Here is a 20,328-nt window from a genome sequence, read left to right as displayed (position 1 = left end):
TTTCTTAAACTCATTGTTCAGGTGATCCCCATAGTAACACTACTCATGCCTGAGTGCCACCAGTTCACTTGTGTTCACCTCTGGACAACAATATATCAGGTGTCAATTGGTCTCATATCTAGTGGGATTTTTTTTCTGACTGAAGATAAAGCATGGGGAAAACCAAATTTTTATATCACACGTGAAGTTACAGAAACAGTACAATGAACTCTAGGTCAATTGAGAATGATAAAGTGTTTCTACTCTCAAACTGATTTATTTTTTCCCTCCACCAGATACTCAGAGGGTATTACACATACCTCTACTGGAAAGATGACCCACCCACACTCCAAGGGGGAAAGTAGGATAACATACATTTCATTTCTCTACTGGGGTTGGGACTGGATTACTGACTGAATCATCTGACAAATAAAAACCTTCCTGAATCAGAGTATTTAGAAGACAAGCAATTCTCACGTAGTATTTTGTGAGGCAAGAAGTAATGTCTTAAACATTGTTTTGACAAAAGTGGGATAAAAATGAAATAAAATAATTTATCCAGGTGTCTTGTTTATGTTGTACAAAGAAGCTTAATTAAATTGTGTTCCTTACACAGTATTTCATTCCCGAGTCCAGAATATTACATGCTTTTTACCTTACTGAAATTCTGATAAATGTGAGTCTCTGCCATCCCTATTTAGGGAAGAGTAATTATTCCTTTTTTAATGTAGATCCGACACTTAACTATATCCAATTGAGACATGATCTTTTAGACAAAGCATTGTATACCACCCAGAATATTCATTTAAACACTTTTTCAAACAAATTTAAACTCTGAGCATGTCTTAGTATAGAAATGTAGCCATAGAGGTATACAAATGAACAACCTGACTGTAATTTCTTTCCAGCTAACAAGTGGAAAAATATACCACCACTCAACAATGCAAATAAAGGGTCATTCTTTCAGAATGCCTAAAGAGCACACACTATCTATATTACGGCATTACTTGACATTTATTGAGTGTCAGCAGTATGCTGGGGACTAAGTGGAGTAGTGAAACATCCTAAAATCACTTTCTATAGGAAAAGGGGGAGGAGGTGAATTGGAACACTTGGTAATATTGATAAACCATATCCTGAATTGAAGCGACAAAGTAGAAAGAACGCCTTATTTTAAAAGAAAACAAGGCTCTACAACTCCAAGGAGTGCTCAGAAAATACCATGTGTCTGCCCTACAAAGCCCTGGACAGAAACAGGTCTCTGTTGGCTACCAAAGCTGACATACCTTGAACCAAATGGGCCTTAGCATGACCTTAAAACTGAAGGCCTGCCTGGGGAGAGCCGAGAGAAGCACAGTGAGGCCATTATCTAGACATACTTCTACCAGAGAAAACATGGCATTTCTAACAAAATCAAATAGAACAAAAACCTGGAGGAGCATTTGAATCCTTAGCTTAGACCATGCCACAGTGAACTTCAGGAGTCTGTTAACTAAAATTTAACTTTTAATTTATGATTAGGTGAAGCAATTAATGTGAGAACAGAGTATCACAATGTTAGTCTCTCCAGATATCTATGATGCCATCTTTGAAAGAGCCAGAGGAAGGCTCAGGAATGGGTATTCTTACCTGGAGTTTATGTAGGCTAAATCAGTCTGAGTGTGAAATTTGCTCTCCTCAAGTGCTGAAGTCACTGCAACTAGCAACAAATCCTTCCATTTATAAATCTTAGCACTGAAACACTGTTTAAAATAGCTCAAAAATCTGGTCACCCGGCTTGTAAAGATTATATTAATTCACCAGGACACCGAAGCCTTTTTTTTTTTTTAAAGGATGTTAAATGTATTAATTCCCACACACCTGATGATGGGGGACTACAGAGTAACTCTTTTAAAGTTTATATAGTGGAAAGCTGAAATAGCAGCTGAATGAGCTCTTAGGAATAATGTGGCCATACAAATAGCCATGGCTAAAAGTTTGTCAGGAACTGTGGCAGGAGCACTGGTCAGTTCCATGCAGGGCTTTAAAAATGAGACTAAAAGCATTCCATGGAAATTTGTATGACCTTACAGTAAACTGAAATCCCTATACAATAAGTTAGAAATCTCTTCATTGCTGATCTTTTAGGAGCAATTCCAGTTAAAGCCTTAGGCAGAATTCCTGTTCCATAGTTAATCTCTAAACTACAGTATCAGAAACAGCCTTGAGTTAGGAGACATTAGACCTGGGTTGTAGTTCTGGTTCTCTCATTAACTGTTTTTGTGACATTAGGAAGGCATTTAACTGTTATAGATATTAGCTCCTTAACCTGTGAGGTAAGAAAGACTGACAAGATTATCTATAAGGTCCTGGAAACCCCCGGAAAGCCATGATATTTTAAACTTGCATTGGTGTTCAAACAGAAACTCAGCTCCAAGTCGATGCATCTCATATAGGTGTGCTGAATGGATAAACAAATTGATCCAAAACACTGATGTGGAGGACAGGGATAAAAATTACAAAGTAATGCAGGCATTTAGAAAATCTATTCTAAATTAACCAAGCATAACCTCATCTAAAGGCAAGGAACAAGAACACTTATTTTCTTATAAGGTCTTGTCTCAGAAGAGAAAACAAATTAGGAACATAACCTCAGAATCAATATAAGTGGTGAAAAGAATGTAATTTTAGAATAGTTGATAGAATTATACTAAGCATATGGGCTTTTGAAAGATGCATGATTTTACCACAACACAGAGTATTAAAATACATAAACTGACGTGGGTAAGTCCAGTTCAATAAATTCTATGGAAACACAAAGGAATGTTTTTATTTTTGTCACTAGGGCTCATCTTGCCTTTGAAATTAGCTTCTTCTCATTCAGATGGGACTAGCAACAGATTAAAACATTTCTTGCTATTGGCTTTGACTAATACTATTTCCCATTTGAAGTAGTCTTTTTCTGTGTCCTCTAAATCAATTTATGCCATGACCTAATGAAAGTCACCTTCTGTGATGCTAACTCTTTTGCTGTGGCTAAATACTATGCTGTCTGCTATTCTGACACTTCAGAACTGCAGTGGAATACCCTATCCTGTAATCTAGTTAGATGTTTACCTTACACACTATAACTCACTGATTTCATGTATAATAATCTCACAACTAAGCTTCATTTTCTTCTTTTCTAACATAGTCCTTCCATTTTAAGTTCAATGAAAAATAACTGTATGACGCTCACTAGTGACTGCAAATGTTCTTAAAACAAGAAAACATCTTATATTTTATTTGGAGTATGATATGATTTGGCTGTGTCCCCACCCAAATCTCATCTTGAATTGTAGCTCCCATAAATCCCACGTCATGGGAGGGACGAACTGGGAGGTAATTTAATCATGGAGACTGGTTTTTCCCATGCTGTTCTCATAATAGTGAATAAGTCTCACAAGATCTGATGATTTTATAAAGGGAAGTTCCCCTGCACATACTCTCTTGCCTGCCACCATGTAAGACATGTCTTTTGCCTTCTGCTGTGATTGTGAGGCCTCCCCAGCCATGTGGAACTACGAGTCCATGAAACCTCTTTTTCTTTATAAATTATCCAGTCTCAGATATGTCTTTATTAGCAGCATGAGAACAGACTAATACACAGTACCAATACTGACATTCAGGATGGATAATAAATTTCATTGATACTTTGGAATGCATAACAGAATAAATTGGAATTTCATTCCAATTGATACTTTGGAATGGATACTTTGGAATGGATAATAGATACTTTGTTACTTTGATGCTTTGGAATGGATAACAGAATAAATACTTGTTGAGAGAATAAATTATTGCTATTTCTCTCTAATCAGTTTGTAAAACTTTCATGTGTGTATACACACGGAATCCCAGGTTGACCTTCTAAGTTCACTATTATCACAGTCCTCACCCCTAGCAGAAATCAGGAACATAGTTCTTTGTTTCTACAATCTATTGATAATGAAAGGCCACTTCATTTCAGCCAAAACTGCAGGAAGAGAATAAAAACTATTTCCTATAAGACATATGAAAGACATTATTTTACATGCCAAAACTCCAAAATAGAAGAATTCTCAATTGCTTTCTCCCTCCAAAAGAGGAAATACAACTTTTCTCACTTTTGCCACTGGATGGCATCAATTTCAATAACCAAAAGGTTTGGATTTTAATGTCCACAAAAAATAATAATAATAAGATCTTGGGTGAATCCAGGAACCTCCAAAGGTCACATCCTCAGTGAAAAGATGGACTAAAAAAAGTTTATCCACTAGCAAACAAAAATGACATGCAAGTATATCATGGCATGGTCAAATACAAAAAGGGTGTTTCAAGATGGCTGCCTAGATGAATCTGGTATTTGCCTCTCGCATGGAAAAGAACCAAAATAGTGAGTGGATAATCATACTTTGAGTAGATAATCTAAGAGAGAACACTGGAATTCAACAGAGAAGTGACAGAAAGCACCAAAAGCAAGAAAAGAGAGGGACACAGTTCAGTTGGATCAGCTGAAAGTCTGGAGTGGCTCCTTAATGTGGGGAAAGGGTGAATGAGAGACCCCCAGTAGACCACATTTCTGCTGGAGATTCCTACAGTCCTAGCCATGAGAGAACATCTTAATCCTTATGAATTCTGAGACTAACATAGAGAGCTGTCTGGAGACCACATGGAGGCACTGCTGCATACACCATTTTGAGAGCACAGCCCCCACCCCACCAAGCTGCATTCTGCTCCATTGCCAGGGCTAAGGCAGGAGCCACAGACAATGATACCATGCCCATCCTACCTACCTGTGGCCCTCTGCAGAGGGGTAACTGCATATTTTCATATGCCCCCAAGGACAAATGCCACTGCCCACAACCACCACTGCTGCAAGCTGCTGTGGAGCCAAGACACAAATGAAGCCCATGTTCCCAACCCCCAGCTTATGGCTCCACTCAGGGAAAGCAACCATAGGCTTCCCAGTAGAAGGGCTACAGACAGCCATTTCTGCTCTCACCTAAGCATTTTTCCAGTGATCTGGGGATCACCCTACCTCTGCCTACCATAGCCAGTACCACTGAAGGGTCTGAGAGCAAGTCCACCTGGCTCAGCTCCACTCCCTCCCCCTTTACCCAAGCATACCATCCAGGGACATGGGCATCACTTATACACACCTTCCAGGGGCCTGAGCATCACCTGCATGTACTTTCCAGGGGCCTGAAGATCACCCAGCCCAGTTGACCACCTGTGGCACCTAAGCACTTCTCCCAGGGTCTGAGACCAGCCATATTCAACTTGCACTACCACCACAGCTGGCACCCAACTGTACACACCACCTGAAAGTCTGTGGGCCAGCTCACCCAACCTCTTGCAGCCACTGCTACCACAGGTGTGGACCACTTGGGTCCCAGATGGTTGTTCCACCATTGCTACTGTCATTGCCCATGACACACCCACTGCCCAGGGGCTTAAGAACCTGTTCACTTGCCAGACCCACTAATGCCATTACCAGCACCTGAGAAAGCAACCTGGAGGCACAAGAATTGGCCTTCCTGGACCTACCAACACCAGCACCAGCGCACACTGGCCTGGGGCCTAAAGACTGGCCCACCTAGTGTTATAGTACTCAGCAAAACTTTATCACAGCCTCTACTAATAACAACTGCATTCTAAGCCACCAAGGTAGTCTCAGACACCACTGATGCTGTCTACAAATGAAGAAGTCATACAGAGACTACACCACTACGCATAGTCAGATTCAAAAGCAAAGTACCCTACCCAACCAATACCATAGATACATGTCAGAAAAGAGTTCTTTTCAAAAGCAATTTCAAAAAAATTAGAAGAAGCAACAGTTATACCAGATGTGTAGATATCAACATAAGAACACAGGAAACATGAAAAGGCAAGAATATGTGACACCTTGAAAGGAACACAGTAATTATCCAGCAACAGATCCCAATAAAAAGAAATTTACTAGTCAGACATAGTGGCATGTGCCTATAGTCCTAACTACGCAGGAGGCTGAGTTGGGAGAATCACTTAAGCCCAGTGGTAGGAGGCTGCTATGATCAAATCACTGCACACCAGCATGCGTGACAGAGTGAAGCCCTGTCTCAAAAGAAGGAAGGAAGGAAGGAGAGGAAGGAAGAAAGGGAGGGAGGGAGGGGAAATTCATGAAATCCTAGGGAAAAATTAAAAATACTATCACTAAAGAAGCTCAGAGAGATACAAGAAGATTCTGAAAAATGATACAAAGAAATCAGAAAAACAATTGAGGATATGAATGAGAAATTTACCAAAGAGATATAATTTTTTAAAAAGCAGAAATTTTGGAACTGAAGAATTCATTGAATAATATACAAAATACGTTCAAAAGCTTCAACAGTAAGACAGAGCAAGCAGGAGAAAGAATCTCAGAACTTGAATATAGATCTTTTGAAATAACCCAGTCACACAAAAATAAAAATAACAACAAAAAGATTAAAACCTTCAAGACATATGGGACATCATAAAGCATCCAAATATTCAAATTTTTGATGTCCCAAGAAACAAAGAAAAAAATGAAAGAATTGGAAAACCCATTTAATAAAATAATAGGTTAAAAACTTCAAAACTTAGCAAAATATTTAGACATTCAGATATAGTCAAAGATCCCCAAATAAATACAATTTGAAAAGGTCTTCTTCATGGCATATTATAGTCAAACTGTCAAAAATCAAAGACAAAGAGAAAAAAATTAAAAACAGCAAGAGAAAAGTATCTAGCCACCTATATAAAGGAACCCCATCAGACTAACAGCAGATTTCTCATCAGAACCCTAACAAGACAGGAGAGAATGGGATGATATCTTCACAGTGCCAAAAGAAAAAATGTGCTAGCCAAAAATATTATGCCCAGCAAAATTATCCTTCCTAAATGAAAGAGATATAACGTCTTTCACAGATGAGCAAAAGCTAATAGATACATCACCACTAGACCAGCCCTATAAGAAATACTTAAGGGAGACCTACACCCAAAAGCAAAAGAATAATAACTACCATTATGAAAACACATGCAAATATAAAAATCACTAGTGGAGTAAACACAGAAACAAGGAAGGGAAAAATCTTAAATGTAACCACTACAGAATGCCATCAAACCACGAAGATAAATTATGAGAGACAAAGAAAGGAAAAAAGGATATACAAAACAATAAGGAATAAAGTAATAAAATGATAAGAAGCCCTCACATGTCAATAATAACCTTGAATGTAAACAGATTAAACTTTGCACTTAAAAGATATAGACTAGATGAATGAATTTTTAGAGATGATCTAACTATATGCTGCTTACAAGAAATTCTCACCTATAAAGACATATATAAACTGAAAATAAAGGAATGGAAAAAGATGTTCCATGTAAATGGTGCTCAGAAGTGAGTAGGAGTAGCTATACTTACATCAGATAAAACAGACTTTAAGTAACAAAAAGTGACAAAATTATTATATAATGAAAGAGGTGTCAATTCATCAAGAGGATATAATGATTGTAAACATGTGTGCTCCCAACACCAGAGCACCCAGATATATAAAGCAAATATTACTAGACCTGAAGAGAAAGACTCTAATACAGGAATAGTTGGGACTTCTACACTCCACTCTCAGCATAAGACAGATCGTCTAGACTGAAAATTAACAAAGAAACATTGGATTTACACTGCATATTAGACCAAATAGACCTAACAGACATTTACAGAACATTTCATCCAACAGCTAAAGAATAAACATTATTCTTAATCAGCACACAGAACATGTCTAGGGTAGACCATATAGTAGGACACAAAACAAATCTCAAAACATTTTTAAAAATCAAAATCATATCAAGTATCTTTTCAGACAACAATGGAATAAAAACAGAAATCAATAACAAGAGAAATTTTGGAAACAGTACAACTACAAGGAAAGTGAAAAACATGCTCCTGAATCACCATTGAGTCAAGAGAAAAATTAAGGAGAAAATTTAAAAATTTCTTGAAAAAAACAGAAATCAAAACACAATGTATCAAAACCTATGAAATAAAGCAAAAACAGTGCTGATGGAGGTTTATAGCAATAAATGCCTACATCGAAAGAAATAGAAAGATTTTAAATAAACAATACAATGATGGATCTCAAGGAACTAGAGATGTAAGAACAAACAAAACCCAGAATTAATAGAAGGAAATAAATAATAAAGATAAGAGTGGAACTAAATGAAATGGAGATGAAAAAGACAATACAAAAGATCAAAATGAAAAGTTGCATTTTTAAAAAGATAAATAAAATCAATAAGATGCTCGTAAGACTAATCAGGAAGACAGAAGACTTAAATAAACAAAATCAGAAATAAAAAAGATATTACAACTAATACAGAAATACAAAAGATCAGAGCTTATTATAAAAAACTATGCACTAACAAACTAGAAAACCTAGAGGAAATGGATACATTCCTGACAATACAACCTACCAAGATTGAATCAGAAATAAATAAAAAACCTGAACCAACCAATAATGAGTAATGAGATTTAATCTGTTGATGGTGGTGAGGAGGTAGAGAAAAGGGAACATACACTGTTGGTGAGAATGTAAATTAGCACAGCTATTATGGAAAACAGTATGGCAATTTCTAAAAATACTAAAACTAGAACTACTTCATTACTGGGTATTCGGTCAAAGAAAAGGAAATCAGTGTATCAAAGGGACACATGCACCTCCATGTCTATTGTAGTACTATTCACAATAGCAAAGATATGGAATCAACCTAAATGTTCTAAATGGATGAATAGATAAAGAAAAGGGGTATATTTACACAATGTAATACTATTTGCCATAAAAAGAGAATCAAAATCATGTCATTTGCAGCAACATGGATAGAAGTGGGAATCACTACGTTAAGTGAAGTAAGCCAAATACAGGAAGATAAATATTTCATGTACTTGCTCATAAATAGGAGTTTAAAAAGTTTATCTCACGGAGGTAGTTAGTAGAATGATATATACCAGAGGGTGGAAATAATGTGTGTGTGTGTGTGTGTGTGTGTGTGTGTGTGTTGGTGGGGGTTGGGGAGAGAGGATGAAGAAAGGTTGGGTAATGGGTACAAACATATAGTTAGAAGGAATAAATTCTAATGTTCAATACTAGAGTATGGTGACTATAGTTAGCAACAATATATTGTATATTTCAAAATAGCTAGAAGTGAGGACTTCGAATGTTCTCAACACATAAATGATATACACTTGTGACGGTGAATATCCTAAATACTCTGATTTGATAATTACATGTGCTATGCATGTAATAGAATATCACATGTACTCCATAAATATGTATAAATATTATGTATCAATAAAAAATATTAACCAAAAAGTTAGTGTAGCTATATCAACATGAGACAAAATAAATTTTAAGGCAAAGTGCATTATTAGGAATAAAGAGGGCTGTCACAAAATTATTTTTTTAAGTCGCCAGGAAAATACAACACTAAATTTGTATGAATCTAATAACATAGATTGGCCTTAAGCAAAAATTGGCAGGCTTATTCAAGCTCACAATCACAAAGCGACCTTTTTAATGCTCATCTGATAAAATAAGATTCTTTGTGAGTTTTTATTTGTCTCCCTGCCTATTCCCCTTTCTAGACAGTATCTAAAATGTTTAACTGTCTTTGTCTATTTGATTCACAGGTGTATTTTAAACATAGAACAGTATCTGGCACATAACAGCTGCCTAATATATACTTGTTGAATGTTGGAATTATTTGAGATGAAGAAAAGATAATGACTATAGATATTGCAAAATACAATTAACAAGCATAATCCAATCAGCTCTCATGGAACCTACACTTCCAAGCTAGTAAATGTACATTCTTCTCACGTATATGTGAAATATTTATTAACACCATATACTAGACCATATTATTTGGTCACAATACAATTAAGTTGCAAATCAATGATATGAAACAATAAGATTCTCCGCATTCTAAAATGTAAAACACACTTTTAAATAGCTCAAAGAAAAAACATGATGAATAGGAAACAGAACTGAATGGTAATAAAATTGTTAAATTTCAAAAATTGTGGTAGGCAGCTAAACACTACCTGGAGAGAAATCTATAGATTTATATGCAGATATACAAGAAAAGGAAAGGATAAAAATTGATGAGCTATACATCTAAATTAAGAAGTTTGAAAAGACTCAAAATGTAAACACAAGAAAATACAAAGAAGGAAATAATTAAGAGAACAGAAATTATTGGAATAGAAAAAATATACACAATAGATGTTCAAGAGTGCCACAAGCTGGTTCTCTGAAAAGAGACAAAACTCTAGCAAGAGTGATCATAAAAAAAGATAAGGATTAATATTAGAAATAAAAATCAGTCAAATTTCAGATACAACAGAGACTTAGAAAAATAAAATATTAAGAAATGGTGCAATATATTTAAAGCAAAACAGAATGAACAATTTTCTAGAAAAAATACAATTATTCAAACGGATCCATGGAACAAACAGAAAACCTAAATAAATCTGAAATCATTAAATATATTCAATCACTAGTTAAAAGCCCACTTACCAAAAATACTTTCTAGGGCCAGATGACTCAACAGGTTACTTCCACCAAACAGTCAGTTAATAGTTAATCCCCATCTTTTATGAAGGGTTCCAAAGAACAACGAGGACTTATTCTCACCTCAATTTATGAAGCTAACAGAACCTTGATACTAAAACCAGGCAGAAATAATATAAAAAGGAAATGTATGGGCCAATCTAACTCATTTTAGCATTTGCTAAAATACTAGCAAAACTTAAGCCAAGAACTCATAATAAAGAATAGCACATTGTGACCTAAGTTTAATCCCAGGAGACAAAGGATGGTTTCACATTAGAAGGTCTATTAGTATATTTCACCACATGAACAGATTAAAGAAGAAGAATCATACAGTCTTCCAGGTGGAGAGGTTGATAAAATTCAACTCCTAAGCATGATTTAAAAATGAAAACAGAAACCTTAGTAACTAGAAACACAAGAAATCTTCACCTGATATCAGACATCTATCAAAAGGTATTTCACTATACAATTTTTTAAATCATCCTTAAGTTATCCTTAAAATGAGAAACAAGACAAGGATTCCAGCTTGTAGTCAACATTGTACTGGAGGTCCTTGCCAGCACAAAAATGATTTAAAGGAATTAGCATTTCAAAGGAGAGGACAATGGCCAATGTGGGTACATCTATATACTCACTGAGGTCACTGAGAAGTGGCAGCAGAATTCAATACCTTTTTAGAACTCCAAGATTCCAAAATATCTAGAGTTTTCAAAATCCAAAGTTTCCTTATTTCGGTGACTTTTGCTGTCTTTAAAATCCACAGTTGTATTTTATGAAAAATGATAGTCTACCATAGTCTTGTTTTTACCTTACACCCAGCTTTTTTATAACCTGAAGTTTTCAGGGTGACCACAGATTCAATTTTGTTTGACTTCCTGTTTGACAGTCACCTGTTCCACTCTGCATCTAGGCAAGAAGGCTGAGCACACCTCTGATGATTGCTTTAGAATCTCCTGATTCTCTGCTGCTCTGATGAAGGCATGTAAACTAGTACTGAGCTTGGCTGCAGTGTGGCAGACTCACTACTATTCTCTCTAGAAAACCTTTTTATTCTTTATTATTTTCAGTGTGTTTTCATAAGCTGCTCTCAAATAATACTGTCTTCAAAAATCCCATTTGAATATTTGGTAGGGGAGTTAGTTGTATTTAATTTTCTTTCCTGTTGATTCTTTAAACAGCTTGCTTTGTGGTTTTACTAAGTATTTTTGTATTATGAGTCACTCTGAGCAACTGACTGGGAATGTAAGAAGATGTCTGTCTTCTTTTGCTATTTTAATTTACTGTGTGATTGACCCTGGGCCAGTCACTGAACCTAATCAAGTAACTTCATTTATTGCTAAATAAAGATAAAAGGCAGCCTCGAAAAATGGGTTAAAATTAGATCCTGTTACCTAATGACTCACTGTCTTAATAACTGACTCACACAAATTAATTAGCTTTTTCCTACAAAATTTTCATTTGGAAAAACTCTCCTTTATTATCCTTTCCTAGTTGTACTCCTTTTACACTTCTCTAGTCCATCCTCTCTTACCTCTCCATTTGCTTATTTAACTTTACTGCTAAGTTTCGGTGAAGATCATGGCACTCTGTGATGATCAGCTCAAAATACAGTTTTGATACTGCACATGAACAGCAGAACAAAATAAGCACACAGTGGAAAATGAGTGGAAGGAAAAGTATACTTAGAGGAAGTCCTGATACAAGTTCCAGCTCCCCCATGCACTAGTTTTATGACCTTGAGAAAGTGAGTGAACATCCCTGAGCCTATACTTTCTTATTTGTAACTGTATCCTTTTGACCTCAAAGGCAGTTGTTACAAAAACCAATGACAATGAATGTAGACAGCACTTCGAAAAACTGTAAAATACTACACATTTTTATTCGCCTTAACTGAATAATTCTATTCACTGAATTTAGTCATAGTATATGAAATTTGTCTGCTCTTCAAGAAGAGCTTAAGTGATGCCCGTTCATGTTAGACAGATACTTTAAAAATTATCGTAGAGTAGTCTGTAAGTATGTAAACAATATATTGGGACAAGAAAGACTTTAAGGTAATAGAATGTAGCTTTAAGAATGGACAGACTGGGTGCAGTGGCTCATGCCTGTAATCCCAGCACTTTGGGAGGCCAAGGCAGGAGAATCTCTTGCACCCAGGTAGTTTGAGGTCAACTACATACAAAACAATTTTTAAAACATTATCCAGACACAGTAGCATGCACCCAATAGTCCCAGCTACTCTAGAGGGCTGAGGTAGGAGTATTGCTTGAGCCCAGGAGTTCGAGGCTGCAGTGAATCATAATCACAGCACTGTTTCCGGTCTGGATGACAAAGCGAGATCCCATCTCAAAAAGAAAAAAAAAAAATGGATGAAGAATTATTTTCATGCCAGGTGGAAAAGCAAGAAATAATTAGTTAACACTTGAAGATCTTTTTTAGTCTGAGTTTTTATATTTTGAAGCCATAACCCATGGTGGAATTTAAAAATACAAAATAAATGAAAGGAAAACTGAAGAGCAGACAAATTTCAAGGTGTGACCAAAGGAACTATTTTCAAATATGATCTCTGAATCATGTAGAACTTCAAGGAAAACAATCTGAAGACAGGAACTGTTTCAATTTCTTACCTTTGCTCTGTATTAAAGAGTGCAAAGATGTGCTTGCTAGACATAAAGCTCTTTTCCACATCCCGAACTTTCAGGTTGTCCAAAGGAAGCATGTACTTCTTTTCTTTTTCCTATTATGACAGACAGAAAAGAGGGAGAGGAGAGGAGAGGAGAGGAGAGGAGAGGAGAGGAGAGGAGAGGAGAGGAGAGGAGAGGAGAGGAGAAAGACAGAAAATTGACTTTAATAAAAGATCTTCAGGCATGCCAATGGCAACACATCACCTGAGTTGGCTAACACTTGATTACACTATCTTGATAATATCATCACATGCTATTTTGATACCAGCTATTAAGGAATAAAAGTTGTTAGAGATAGGAGGCCCCAGTGGTTCTCAACGTGTGGGTTGGAAAAATGGCGGGGGGAAGTGTACAGGAAGGGCTCTGAGATGGAGAAAACACATGGTCCTCCATCCTTTCCCCCTATGTGGGTCCTTTTAGATGTTTTTAAATGTTAGTTTGATATTAAGACTTTAGCCATCTGTTAATATTTAACAAAAATGTTCTGGTCCTAATTCAATGAGAAATGCCAGATGGATTTCATTTCTTGTTTTATTTGCAGCCTAAGCAGTTTTGATAGCCAGTGTTGGCAGGGGAGTGGAAGCACAGGACCCCAGTACGAAATACCCCCCATAAACTATGATAAAGCATAAAAAGTACTTGCTCATTTGGGTCTAGAATAAAATATGAATTCCAAAAAAGAATTATTCCATAAAATTGTTGAGCTTTTTGGGGAAAAATATGTTTATTTTTCCTAAACATATTTCCTAAATATGTTTAGGAAGAATATGAACATTGGAGAGGTGAGGTCTGCAAATGTGACCAAATTAGTGTTAGTAAAACATTGGATGCCAAAAAATCATTGGAAACATTTACTTTTAGGGACTGGCCCGGGGCAATATTATTTATATGTAAAAATGCCTAACAACCAGTAGGAGAGAGCCAAATACTCAGTTTAAGAAACCTAGTAAATACCTATTACCAGGGGTATAACAAGTGCTGCCCTTGTTAACCATGGTCCTCTGTATGGCCCCAGGCTACATCTCTGGTGTTACCCCTGAAAGAGAGCAGGACTAAAGGCCAGAGCTGGAGAGAATGGAGACTTACTCATAACTTTTAATAAACGACTATTAATGCCCATGGGAAATACGTGCATCATACAAATATGTCTGACATAAGTCCCTTTGCTCCTACAGCATATAGACTACTTCCTTGAGAATTTGTAGCTCAGCTGCATAGCATAGAGCTCTTCTGTGCTCCCTAGTCAGTTTGTGGGTAACATGTTGTATTGTAGGGAGTATCACCCACCTTTCCACTTCCTACTCCTAAATTAATCAGAAAAAAGTTGGGCAGAGCACATTAGAATAGCAAAAAGGTGGCATTCTACTTGGCTATAAAAATAAAGTCGTGTGAACAGGTTACTGAAAACATTGAAGGAAGCTGCTTAGAGAACAAAATAGCTGTTCTGACAATGTCTCCAAAGAAAAGAAGAAACATAAAGGAAACTAAATAGGAGTGGGACAGGCTTAACAATAAACATGAAAAAGTAAAGCACTGCAAGATTAGTCCAATATTTCTACAACAGAAGTTAAGAATATATTATCAAACACAAGAATATTCTAAACAGCAAATACATAATTTAATCGTAAATGAGATACCATAGTTGAGTCCAGCTTTCTCAAAACAGTTGTCAAACTATTTTAGGACAGAATTCTAAGAGGCAAAATTCTAGGCCTAATGAAAATCTATCCAATACATAATCAAATGAAAATGCTTGAGACCCAGGGGACATTTTTTTTATTGAATGTTTTTCAATGCCCTAAATTTAAGCAGCTGGATTCTTTTAAACTACCATCCTATTCAACCTTTTGAAATGATAGATTTGCCTTTTAACGGGAAATCTGAATTTCATTGTAAAGATGGAACACAATGTCCTTGGCTTGTTTTCTATAGAAGTAGGCTCTCTTTTATACTGCATTCTTTAGCATATCGTGAAGACCAAAACTCCAGCAAGTTTATGTCAGATATTAAACACGGGAGAAATACACACACATATGCAGCCTGGGGAACATGAAAAATGGTCCTCATATCCAAAGTACTAAATGTCATTTATCCCAGGTTTTTGAGGACACATTGCTAAATTATTTCATAATCAAAACTTTGAAGACTGACAAAGGAAGAAGAAAATGTATTCAGACATTTATTTATTAAAGTTGTGAGTCAAACAGAGAATTAAATGAGACAGCAGCAACTCTAGGCAATAAAACAGTATATCATGGATATTTCTAAAAAGTCTTGGTGCTTTGGGGAAAGAATGATGTTCTGCTAAAAGAATATCGTGAATCTAAAATAGCTAAAATAAACAAAAGAAATAGAGAGGGAGAAATAATATACAGAATTATAATTTTCAAAATACAGTCTTAGCATCATCTTAATTAAAAAATGTGCTAAATCATTTTTGTCAGTTCTATGACTGTCTAATAACGTGCTGTCCAATATGGTAGCCACTAGCCACAGGCAGTTACTGAGCACTTGAAATGTAGCTCAACTGGGATTAGCTAGAAATGCAACATAGACACCAGATCTCAAAAACTTAAAAAGAGAATGTAAACTATATTGGTAATACTTTTTTATTGATTATATGTTGAAATAACATTTTGAATATATTGGGGGTAAACAAAGGATTATTAAACATAATTTTACCTATTTTTTCTTACTGTTTTGAAGCTGGCTGTCAGACAATTTTAAATGACATATGTGGTTCCATTAAATTTCAACTGATAGCACTAAATACCCCATGTACTTAACTCTTTCCTTCCTCTCATCCATCCGAACAGTTTTCTCTTCTGATCTCTCTGTTTCTGCTATCAGGTTTATCCTTCGTTCTCCCTGTCACCCCATCTGAAACCTCACTATCATTTCTGACCCATCATCTTTTCTTGCCTCCTTTATTACCTAAAGACTTTGTCACACCGTGTTTGAAAAGTTTGTCCTAGTTCCCCTCCTTTGACATTCTCACAACATTATTCCAGGCCCCTGACATCTCACAAGCATGTGATCACAAATGGTCTCCTATCTAGTCTCTTGCCTTCCAATTTCTCTAACATCACCAGAGAAGATGATTTTTGAAAACGATTTTGTCAAATTCATTGCAATCCTTCAAAACTTTCAATAGCTTTCCATTATTTACGGAAGAAAATCCACTAACCTCTTTAATGTGAAGAGGTTTAAAAACACAAATTGGCTCAATCCTGATTTGTCAATGTCTCCTTTTCTCCTCCATAAGAAGTTTCTGTTTCAACCAAATACATATTTTCCAAATACATCTTTTCCCAACTTGAGATATTCCTTCAACAGTTCCCTAACATAGCAATGTTTAGTATTCAGAGTCCAGTTCAAGTTCTACTTTCTGTGCAAAAGATTTTCTCAAACTTGTAACCATTTGTCTGTTTCTGTCACCTCCCATCTCTCTCCCTTATATTCATATAATAGGTATTATTTATTCTATTCATTTCAAACTATATGAGACAGCTTCAATTTATAAATGCATTACATTTGAAAATTTACGTGAACGTTGCTCATTTGGAATTCAGAATGTTCAGTCAACTCTCTTGTTTAAGTAGCTTATATATTGTTTAAGCAGTTTATATAAGCTTACACAATATAGTTGTTTAAGTTGTTTTAATTTATTTTTAAAATATGTGATATTTGTTATAATTCTTCCCTGGCTTGCTCTAACATTCTGAAAGATAACAATCTTTCTCAAGCTAATAAATAATCAGATTAGAAACAGGTTTCACGACAGACTAACAGATAATATTCTATGTTATGGAGAAAAACAAAAACTTATAGCATGTTTTTGTAATAAATAAGAAATGAAATTTGATATTTTAAACATTTTATCTAGAGTAGACATTTTGAAGGAAGCACTTGTAAACTTCTAGAGAAAGATTTTTTAATAGACATTCAGAAAAGAACTTCTGCATACATTCAAAGGCTTCAGAGGCTGAGGTCACTGATTCAATATCATTCTTTTCTTCATATTTAAACATAGTATCTTTCCTTTCCTCAGTACAAGAGGGTCGCCAGCAATATTTCTACGGGAGGCATCCAGGATGACAGAGATATTTTTGTTCAAAGAGAGAGGAAACATGAGAGCACTAGTGTAGTGTTCTTTCCCTGAACTCACTTGGCAAGAGTTAGAAGAAACGGAAGAAACAGATCAGGCCCAAAGAGGGTGCATCTTTGTGTGAAAGGGGTATGAGGTGGAAGTAACTGAACAATGAGTAGTAAAAGGCAGAGGAACCAAGGTGGTAGAGGGTGGGAATTATGGGATGACTACAGTATGTGCTCGCTGACCTTGAAAGGAAACCAGAGAGTCAATGAGAGATAGATATGGGCTTGGCAAGTCCCCAGTGATGGTCTCTAGCTGGCAGAGCATCATCAGTATAACTTAGGCACTAGAAGGAGATACAGTGGGTATGAGCAGAGGATCAGGTGTGTGGGGGAATAGCTCCTGCATATGCAAAAGACTGGGAGGCCTTTATTCACTTGGCAATTTATACATAGGGAGTTTCATAACTTGAATTATTTGAGTGGCCTTGGTTTGATGACACCTTTAATTATTGTATTTGTTCATACCTTTTCTTCTATTAAAGCAACAACATCTTCAAAGATAAGACCATGAATCCTTCTTGTTTCTATATATTATAATGTCTAGCATGATGCTAGGCATAAAAATTTATACAGTGCATATTATAAATATTATTGAATTGATTTGAAAATATCTGATAACCAAAGCCAGGTGTTGATTAAGATGTTTGATAATCACATATATATGATAATTAAGTAAAAATTCTATGAAGAAAACTATATGAAATTCTTAACTGACAGACATTGCTTTTGACTACTAAATCTTTACAAAGTCTAGACTGATTGCTATGTTTATTTCTATCTCTGCCTTTGTGTTGTCTTCTATTTGCCAGGAATGCCTTCTCTGAAAGAAAGCAGGTTCTTTTGGCCTTGAAGTTTATTTCAAGTGCCACCTCCTGATTACAGCACGTCATAGACCTTTTTCTTCTATAACTCTCAAATTTTCCACGATTTTTGTCATAGGCTATCTAGCATGGCAATCTTTATTTATGTTTAGCTTGCCTCTTCAAGCACAGATTGGAAGTTCCTTGAGGGTAAAGATTATGTCATCATTCTTTTGTGTTTACATGTAACAGTTATTACACTGGTGTACATACAGACGTTGCTTAGTTAACATTGACTGCCGAAGATCCATAATGAATAAAACCCCAACATGCTGGGCCTACCTAGACTATTGTGTAAAAATTAACCAGAGGGGAATAAAAACACGGTTTTAATGCTTCAAAGATTTATTTCAAATTAACTTACAGTATTTTGCTTAGCATCATATAGTTTGTTAGATGAAGTTTTACTAACCTAAACCAGTATCTCTGATTTGATTCATACAAACCTTAAACATATAAATGTACTGTGGCAATCCAATATACTTCAAAAGAATACAAAAAAAAAAACAAACAAACAAGCATAGATTCTGCTCCTAGGAGATATGAACTGATGAAAAATTTTCAAAAGTGGTAGAACTTAAAAGAGATTACAATAGAATACGAATAAGAATAAAGGCAGGGTGTGGTGGCTCACACCTGTAATCCCAGCACTTTGGGAGGCTGAGGTGGGTGGATCACCTGAGGTCAGGAGTTCGAGACCACCTGGCCAACATGGTGAAAACCCGTCTCTACTAAAAATACAAAAATTAGCTGGGTGTGGTGGTGGGTGCCTGTAATCCCAGCTACTTGGGAGGCTGAGACAGGAGAATCACCCGAACCCAGGAGGCAGAGGTTGCAGTGAGCCGAGATCACGCCATTGCACTCCAGCCTGGTGACAAGAGCGAAACTCTGTCTCAAAATAAATAAATAAATAAGAAATAAGAATAAAGTAATAAAGAGAAATATTAATGTATGAAAAAGCCATTAATGGCACCATATATATTTTTTAAATATGCACTAATGGCACCAAATTAATTTTTTAAATATGTGATATTTGTTAAATTCTTCACTAGCTTGCTCTAACATTCTGAAACATGACAATCTTTCTCAAGCTATCAAATAATCCGATTACAAACAGGTTCTATGACACACTAACAGAATATTCTGTTGCAGAGAGTACTTATGCTTCACTAGAACAAAGATTCCTAGTTTTGACCACCCCCTTCTTATACTCATATAACATTCCATGTGTGTTCTCTATTATTGTATTTGCCATATTTTATACTCCTAATTGTTGTCTTTTCTCCTATTGAGAAACTGATATTTATTTGTCCTCTCTCAGTGCTACACTACTCTCCTGGCAATGAATGGAACATTTCTCTGACACATCCGCACCAAAAACCTGCGTAGACCACACGGGAAGTACCACTGTGCCAGCCAACAGAGGAGTGACAGAATGACTATGCCACCAAGAACTCAGTCCGAAGACAGGACAGTAGTGCATAGATTTGTCCAAGTTAAAAAGACTCCTCACCCATGGACTATAAATGTTTTTGCAGAATACTGAAAACTTGTGAGATACCATGGGGTATTCAATTATTATAATTTGCTTGTTGCTCAAGAGATAACAATGTTGATCAATATTTTTCCTAACAAAGTCTCATTTTTCTCTTTGATGCATTGTGGCCAGAATGTTTGCAAGCAGGGAAACTGGAGACATTATCATGGGTTTCTGGGTAGGGACCAGAGCCAAGAACAATGTGATGGCTCCATATATTAATCCAAGCCCTTCATGCTCTGAGTAACTGACACAGAGTTATGTAACCATACATACTCATCATGCTCCTCACCCACACCTCATTTTCTGAGACACTGGATTGCCCGCCAGAGTAAATTCAAACTCATCACTGTACCCACTGCACCAGCCATGGGATTCCTGCTTCCCAGGAAAGTCCATGCATTTTCATTTTGCACACAGAACGTTTCTAATAGTATCTTCTTATCTTTGACTAAGCTATCTCTTCCACTAGAAATAACTTTGCCTATTTGCCACTCTGTTTCTCT

At 36.1% G+C, this 20,328-nt stretch overlaps 1 protein-coding gene across 11 annotated transcripts in view; it reads right to left on the bottom strand.

The window, feature by feature from the left end:
• The window catches only part of DNM3 (dynamin 3), a 607,865-nt gene that overhangs the window by 157,320 nt on the left and 430,217 nt on the right, over positions 1-20,328 (bottom strand). For all 11 annotated transcript variants that reach the window (XM_063627329.1, XM_063627332.1, XM_063627326.1 and 8 more), the window contains one exon: positions 13,214-13,323. In XM_063627329.1, the coding sequence (XP_063483399.1) occupies positions 13,214-13,323 (110 nt within the window). The remainder of the gene's footprint in view (positions 1-13,213; positions 13,324-20,328) is intronic.

This window comes from Symphalangus syndactylus, chromosome 12 (assembly GCF_028878055.3).
Source record: "Symphalangus syndactylus isolate Jambi chromosome 12, NHGRI_mSymSyn1-v2.1_pri, whole genome shotgun sequence".
In the NCBI taxonomy this organism is placed as follows: Eukaryota; Metazoa; Chordata; class Mammalia; order Primates; family Hylobatidae; genus Symphalangus; species Symphalangus syndactylus.
The sequence above is the reverse complement of the archived record's forward strand: the minus strand, read 5'-3'. Positions and strand labels throughout refer to the sequence as shown.